The 8,245-nt window shown below is 50.6% G+C and overlaps 1 protein-coding gene across 1 annotated transcript in view; it reads left to right on the plus strand.

Annotated features, from left to right (window-relative positions):
• Window positions 1-7,014: 7,014 nt before the first annotated feature.
• Window positions 7,015-8,245, plus strand: part of JSRP1 (junctional sarcoplasmic reticulum protein 1) — a gene marked incomplete at its 5' end in the record, with an annotated part of 2,737 nt that continues 1,506 nt past the window's right edge. The window contains 4 exons of the mRNA XM_014533698.1: window positions 7,015-7,093; window positions 7,548-7,585; window positions 7,725-7,854; window positions 8,226-8,239. Coding sequence (XP_014389184.1) covers window positions 7,015-7,093; window positions 7,548-7,585; window positions 7,725-7,854; window positions 8,226-8,239 — 261 coding nt within the window. The remainder of the gene's footprint in view (window positions 7,094-7,547; window positions 7,586-7,724; window positions 7,855-8,225; window positions 8,240-8,245) is intronic.

Here is an 8,245-nt window from a genome sequence, read left to right on the forward strand (position 1 = left end):
TCTTATATGCATGCATATAAGTCCTTCGGTTGACCAAAAAACCCTCCCCAGGCTTCCCACTGTAGTTTGACAGTCTGTTCAATGCTGCTCTGCCTCTGCATCTACCCCTGTTCATCAGTCTATACTGGTCCCCATTATCCGTTTCAACCTCACCAGGGCCGTCCCAACCTCACTTGGGCCGTCCCAACCTCACATGGTGATTTCTTATAGCAGCCACAGGAGACTCCTACATGGGATGATGGGAATGTCACCAAATGGGTGACATTTGGTGTGTGTATTCGACAAACACCATCTGACAGTGCACTTAAGACTTTACATTTCGCTTCATGTAAACTTCTCCTAACCATGAAAGCCACAAACAGGTTCTGATCTCTAGCACATGGTGTGTGTGCTGAAGTGGTTCCATGCCTGCCACTGACTTCGAAATGTAATTTCAAAACTGAGATGGGTTGAGCCCTGGCCGGGTGGCTCAGTTGGTTGGAGCGTACTATAAAGGCTGCAGGTTCCATTCCTGGTCAGGGCACATACCTAGGTTTCGGGTCCAATCCCTGGTCAGGGTATGTACTGGGAGCACCTGATGGATGTTTCTCTTTCACATCGATCTTTCTCTCCCTTTCTCTCCCTTCCTCTCTCTCTCTTTCTTAAAAAGAAAAAAATCAATACGATAACATATCCTGGGGTGAGGATTAAAAAAAAAAAAGTGAGATGGGTTGATGAAGCCATGGACAAACAGACAAAGACGGAATAGCGCAAACACAACAGAATATTACCTGTAGCATCTAAATAGCAGGTATGTGAGCCTTCACTGTAAAACTCCCCCAATCGTTCTATATATCTGAAAATTTTCATAATAAAATGCTAAAGAGTAACAATAAAAAAGATGAGGCCCTGGCCAGTTTGGCTCAGCGGGATAGAGAGTCAGCCTGCGAACTGAAGGGTCCCAGGTTCGATTTCAGTCAAGGGCACATGCCCGGGTTGCAGGCACGATTCCCATGGGGAGTGTGAAGGAGGCAGCCGATCAATGATTCTCTCTCATCATTGATGTTTCTATCTCTCCCTCTCCCTTCCTCTCTGAAATCAATATATATATATATATGATTGATTGGATCACCTTTCATCATGGTTACTGTTATTTTCAAGCCTGGCCTCTTCTCCTAACATTATTCTTGCTGGGGGAGGGGAGGGGGAGGAGAAACTCTTGAGCAAGCAGCAAGAAAAAAGGGAAGTAAACAGAACGACTAGTTTAAAGAGGCATCAAACATACTTCAGGGAGAAGCAGGGCCAAGGAAGGCTTCAAACGGTTGCGATTTGGCCACAGATCCACACACACATCTGCGGGGGATGATAAGGTGTCCATGGTGTTGCGACAGCTTTGTGAAAACAGCCGCCAGGGACGAGAGGGCCTGTGCCAGAATTAGCAGGGCCTGTCTCAAACGGGTGGCTGTTTTCGTCTGTTTTGTTTTGTTTTTAATTGATTTGAGAGAGAGAGGAAGGGAGAGGAAGAGAGAGAAACATCGATGTAAGAGAGACACATGGACTGGTTGCCTCCCACACAAACCTCACTCCAGGGCAGGAAGTGGACCCAAAACCCAGGTAGGTGCCCTTGACTGGGAATCGAATCTGAAACTGTTCAGTCCAAGGGTGACATTCTAACCACTGAGAAACACTAGCCAGGGCAAAGCTTATGTATTCTTTTTTTTTTTTTTTTTACTATATTTTTATTGATTTCAGAGAGGAAGAGAGAAGAGAAGAGAGAGAAACATGATGAGAGAGGATCATTGATTGTTTGCCTTCTGCATGCCCTCTACTGGGGACCGAGCCCACAACCCAGGCATGTGCCCCTGAAGCATCCATCTTATATAAAAACTGCTGTTTGAAATTTTAACCCTGCTATTTCTGGCTTCTGTAGATGCTTGCTGGCTTAAATAATAAGGAAAATAAGACTACTCCCATTTCAGAGAGGCCATTAAACCTTCCCCAGACGAAGTTATCAGTGCTGGCGTCAGGCCAAGCCTTTGGTCGAGGTCTCAAAGCCCCAGCACATAGGGGCTCTTTAAGAACTTGCAAAGGGGGCCAGAACAGAACCCCATATTTGGGAGACAAAGAGGGTAAGATGGTATAAATACAGGAAACTTCCTGTGTGATTTCGCCCAGAATTTGAGATAAAGTTTCCTCTGGGCCCGCGCGTAATAATAATAATAAATGTAACTCCATCTCTCTAAGCGTTGCTTGGTTCTTCTCTGGTTTTCTGTAACCCCCTGACTGGGAATCGAACCATGATCTCCTGGTTCATAGGTTGACGCCCACACTGGTAGGGCAAAGCTTATATACTCTTAATATGAACACTCTGCCACTGAATTTTTACACTGACAGATGTGTATTAAAAATATTTCACATAATAAATACTGCACTGGTTTCTGCATGTATGAAGCCAGTTATCATAGTTTCTGTCCTACTTGATTAAAAATAGGTCTTAAACAAACTAATTTTAACTGTACTAAAAACTGCAACAGTTCAAGAATCTATGACCTTATATAAAGAAATCCAAAATGTATAAAACACAACTATAAAAGCAAGGAACAATATGGCCATGCAAAGTATTAAACTAAAAATTGCATAGAAATGTGATTTTAAGCCCTGGCCTATGTGTGTGGCTTAGTGGTTAGAGTGTCGGCCTGCCCACTGAAGGGCTGAGGGCTTGATTCCCTGTCTAGGGCAAGTACCTGGGTTGCAAGTTCAATCCCTGCCCACGTCCAGGCACCTGCGGGAGGCAACAAATTGATGTGTCTCTCTCACATCAATGTTTCTCTCTCTCTCTCTCTCCTCCCTCTCTCCCTTTGCCTCTCTTTCAAAAAAGTCAATAAGCCTGGGGCCAGGAAGCGGACTTGGAGGAGCCCTTCTGAATGACCATCGGCTCTCTTCCTCTGAGGGCACACCACCCCTTCCTTAAGTTGGTGTGCTTGAGGAAGTCCCCCTCCCCTACTTCCTCAACAGAGGAAATAAAAGCCACTTTTGCCCTTGGGGAAAAAAAAAAGTCAATGGAACCCTAGCCAGTTTGGGCCACGTGCATAGAGTGTCAGCCTGTGGACTGAAGGGTCCTGGGTTAGATTCCGGTCAGGGGCACATGCCTGGGTCTTTCAAAAAAGTCAATAAGCCTGGGGCCAGGAAGCGGACTTGGAGGAGCCCTTCTGAATGACCATCGGCTCTCTTCCTCTGAGGGCACACCACCCCTTCCTTAAGTTGGTGTGCTTGAGGAAGTCCCCCTCCCCTACTTCCTCAACAGAGGAAATAAAAGCCACCTTTGCCCTTGACACAAGAAAAAAGAAATGCAATTTAAAATGGCAAACTCAAATTCTGTAACTCTCAAGATCAAAAGTCAGCATTAAATTCTACCAATGCTTGCGAGGATTTAGTAAAGGAAATACATTCTCTGCTAGTATCCTATATAATAAAAGGGTAATATGCAAATAGACCAAACAGCGGAATGACCGGTTGCTATGATGCACACTGATCACCAGGGGGCAGATGTTCAATGCAGGAGTTGCCCCGCAGCGGGAGAGCTGCTCAGCCAGAAGGCGGCTGATGACTAGCGAGCGCAGCGGCAGTGGCATGAGCCTCTCCATGGGGAGCCGGACTAAGCTGTCAGTCAGACATCTCCTGAGGGCCCCTGGACTGCAAAAGTGCACAGGCCAGGCTGAGGGACCCTCCCCCTCCCCCCAGTGCACGAATGTCATGCACCAGGGCTCTAGTAATGATATAAATTATATCTTTAAATCCATGGAACAAGTTATTTGACTCTAGCCTCTAGTTCAGTGGTTCTCAACCTTCCTAATGCCGCAACCCTTTAATACAGTTCCTCATGTGTGGTGACCCCCAATTTCACTGTTACAAATTGAACATAATTAAAGCATAGTGATTAATCACAAAAACAATATGTAATTATATATGTGTTTTCCAATGGTCTTAGGCGACCCCTGTGAAAGGGTCGTTCGACCCCCAAAGGGGTCGACCCACAGGTTGAGAACCGCTGCTCTAGTTCAAGAAATTAGCTCTTGCCCTAGTCGGTTTGGCTCAGTGGATTGAGCGTCAGCCTGCAGACTGAAAGGTCTGGGTTTGATTCTGGTCAGGGGCACATGCCTGGGTTGTGGGTTCGATCCCCAGTGGGGGTCATGAAGGAAGTAGCCAATCAATGATTCTCTCTCATCATTGATGTTTCTATTTCTTTCTCCTCCTCTCTTCCTCTCTGAAATCAATTAAAAATCTATATTAATAAAAGGGTAATATGCTAATTAGACTGGGAGACCTTCCAGATGTCCTTTTGGACAAAGCCATGGTGGCGGGCCAAGGCAGAGGTGGTTAGGGGCGATCAGGCTGGCGGGGGCGGGGGGGCGATCAGGCTGGCAGGCAGAATGGTTAGGGTTGATCAGGCAGGCAGGCAGGTGAGCGGTTAGGAGCCAGGGGTCCCATATTGTGAGAGGGATGTCCAACTGCCGGCAGTCGGACATCCCCTGAGGGGTCCCAGATTGGAGAGGGTGCAGGTTGCCCCCCCCCCTTGCACAATTTTCATGCACCGGGCCACTAGTGTATGTATGTATGTATATATATTAGCTCTTTAACAGTTGTTTTTTTTTTAATATATTTTTTATTGATTTTTTACAGAGAGGAAGGGAGAGAGATAGAGAGTTAGAAACATTGATGAGAGAGAAACATCGATCAGCTGCCTCCTGCACATCTCCCACTGGGAATGTGCCTGCAACCAAGGTACATGCCCTTGACCGGAATCGAACCTGGGACCTTTCAGTCCGCAGGCCGACGCTCTATCCACTGAGCCAAACCGGTTTCGGCAACAGTTGTTTTTATGAAAACCTTTTCTTTCAGTTAAGTCATAAGCAGGATAATCTTCATATACCTTTTTGCAAATCTGCTTCATTTTAACTTCCTCCAAGGTAGCACTGGCCAATAACTTCTTTACTGTTTCCTTAATTCTGTGCATATTTTTAATATCTGTGCTTATATTGTATATGTGTGTGTAGCCAGACACAAAACACACAGTGTGTGATTCCATGAAATGTTCAGAACAGGCAAATCCACAGAGACAGGAATTGGGTTAGAGGTTGCCAGGGGCTGGGGGAGATGAGGGTTTGTAGAGCTACTGCTAGTGGGGACGGGGTTTCTTTCTGGGGTGATGGAATGTTCTGGAATTAGATAGAAGTGACGGTGGCAGAACTGTACTAAACACCATTGAATTGTAAACTTTCAAAGAGTAAACTGTATGGTGTGTAAATAGTATCTCGATAAAGCTGTTACTTTTTCTTTTTTTTTTTTATGACAAAATAATTTCCCATAATGCTAGGCTGGGCTGGGTGGTGGAGTATTTGATGTTGGACTAAACAAGAGTGTGACTAGGTGGCATGACACAGCCTATGGTTACCCAGTGTTTACTTAATACGGAGTAACTCACTTCCACCTCACTGTCCCCCGGCAGGAAGTGAGCACACTTTGCAGAAGAGCCACGGAGCCCAGCTTTCCCAAGGTGGCCGTATCCTCCAGGAAGCCCTCCCTGCTGCCCTGGGCTCCACAGGTCAGGCCAGCTAGGGGGGTGGCACACAATCCGTGGTTCATAAAGGCTTTCTGACAGAATCCACACGGAGAAGGCAAGAGGACCACCTTTTATAGCGCTCTCACCCCTAGAGCCCCTTTTTCTGATGCTTAGGGACAGGAGAGAACATTCCCAGGTTACCAGGGCCAGCCTGACAGTGACTCTATGCTGAAGTGGGGGTGGGTCACCCTTCAGCCAATGCCTGGCCCTCCTGCAAGCAGCGGGGGTGGGGGGAGGACGCCCCAGCTGTGCCTGGCTCTCCTCCCCTTCCTGCTCCAGCCACAGAGCTGATTGGCCCACCCTTCTGCCTCTGGCCACCTGTTGCTGTCTTTCCAGGAGTCACCCTCCATCTCCATCCCGTCCACCAGGCCCAGCATGGTGGCTGTGAAGTAAGCGGAATAGGAGGAGGCCTGGGCGGAGGTGAGCATCTCCGGGGGTCTGGGGAGGGCATCTCTGAGGTCCATGGGGGTCCCCAACTCTTGTGGCTACCCCCTACGCACCTAGGGGTGCACCCCCCCTGGTCATTAGCCCCCCCACTGCCCTGTGACAGACCCAGAGAAGAGTCACCTTTTTCCCAGGGAATGGGACACACTAGCACGGCAGCCAGAGGGACTGGGGATCCCGGAAAGCAGGGCTTTGCGATGCCGACGGACTTGGGTTTGACCTCGGGCTCTTGTACGACCTCTGGCCAGTACCTCCATCCTTAGCCTCAGTTTCCGCCTCTGCTCTGAAGGAGCAGAGGCAGTGAGAGGAGACATGGACCCCAGTGTTGGGATAGAGAGGCCCCCAGGACCCCCTCACTGTTCCCCTGCCTGTTTTGGCCAGAGCAAGGCTGGTCCTGGCTGCTGGAACTTGAGCTCCTAGATTTAGGGAACGGGGAACGGGGAGGGGGGGGGGACTGGGTGCCAGGTATAGCAGGTGAGAATGGTCCAGAGGGAGATCCCTAGGGGGGGAAAGGTCTGGAAGGGGATGGGCCAGCCACATGCTGGCCCTTCCCATGGCTCTTGGGCAACGGATAAAAATAGTCCCTGGTCTCAGAGAACATGAGCCGACCCTGGGGCCCAGGGTTCTGGTTTGAGCTCTTTGCTCATCTCTTTGTGACTTTGGGTGGATCCTAATCCTTTCTGGGTCACAGCAGCCTCTACTGTGTACTCAGGGATGCTGGGGCCCCAGAGAGACTAGCCACTGGGGAGGGGTCTCAAGGCAGACCTGGGGTCAGGGAGTGCACCTGGGCCAAGCCCTGGGTGAGTATGGATCAGCCAAGTAAAGGGGGCTGGGGGGAGGCAGAAACTGGGTCATACATGTACTCAGGATCCTCCCCACCAGGTCAGGCCCAGGCCCACTCAGGGGCTCAGTAAATGCAAGATCCCTCTTTCCCATCCCCCGCCCTCCTCCACAGCTCCAGTCTGAACTGAACCTGCTGCTTCCCAGACATCTCCATGACAACCATGGCCTTGGAGAAGCCTGATGGAGGCCTGGGCAGCTGCCAGGCGGGTGAGGACCTCTCTGTGCTGGCTGATCTCTGACCAGGCAGGCCCCAGGGGAACCGGGCTGGCGATATCCTTGGGGGCGCTGGCAGGGTGAAGACCATGCCCCCACCCCCCCGTTCTGAAGATGGCTCCCCTTCAGAGACCAGGACTTGGACCCTCACACTGGCTTAAACTGTGAACTGTGCCCCTATTTCCCACCTCTGGTTCATTGGTGCCTCAGGGGTCTATAAGAAGCGCTCCCTCCCCGCCCCCCTCTGCCGTAAAGAGGGGCTGGGACACACGGGTTGGGGTTCTAATCCCAGCCTGCCAGGGAACTGCTGTGTGCCTCTCTGCTTTCCTATCTGTAAAGTGGGAGCAATTAGCTGCCCCGCGCCCAGCAGAGCCTGGGGGAGGGTGGGATTGGCCTGAGGATCCCCACGAGGATCCCCCCTTGAGTCTTCCTCTTTTCCCACTAACAGTGACACCCAGGCTGGCCGACTCCAGCAGCTGGGCCCACGTGAGTAGCTGGAGCTCCCCTGGAATCAGGGACACACTGGCCAAGGAGGGTGGGTTTCTCCAGTCCATGGGAAGGTGTTGGGCAGCCCCAGAGGAAAGACCGGAAGGAAATACCCAAGATGACTGGTGACTCCCCACAGGATTCTCAGGAGCCAGAGGCTGAGGGTAGCCCTGCGGGTAAAGTGGATGCCAGGCCCAAGAAGACAGAAAAGGAGTCTGTGGCCAAAGTGGCCCCAGGACCCAGCAAGGAGAGGCTGAAAGCAGGAGCAAGTCGGTTTGCAGGAGGCAGGGGTGAAGTGGGGGGTGGGTATGGACTGACGGGGGGAGTTGGTCCGAGGTTGGCTGGGTGGATCTGGGGGAACCGGGTGCTGCAATGTTGGCTCCTGGCTGAGTGGTGACCAGGTGTCACAGGTAGTAACTAAAAGGTAACTAACTCTGGGAGCTTCTGCTAATTCATTATGACACCAGCTAAGGTGCTACTAAGCTTCAGCTAATTAGCCGGAATATTCTCCGCATAAGAGAACCAGTGAAGCTGCCAATTAGTCCCTGCCTAGGGCCACACAGCCAGGCAGGGCTGGGCGGGGTTTAGGGTGCAGGTCCGCCCCTGGGAACCGCGCCCAGCCCCACACTTGCTCCTGAAGCCCCCAGGAGCCCCGCGCGC

The sequence above is a fragment of the Myotis brandtii genome, unplaced genomic scaffold (genome assembly GCF_000412655.1).
Source record: "Myotis brandtii unplaced genomic scaffold, ASM41265v1 scaffold122, whole genome shotgun sequence".
Classification (NCBI taxonomy): domain Eukaryota; kingdom Metazoa; phylum Chordata; class Mammalia; order Chiroptera; family Vespertilionidae; genus Myotis; species Myotis brandtii.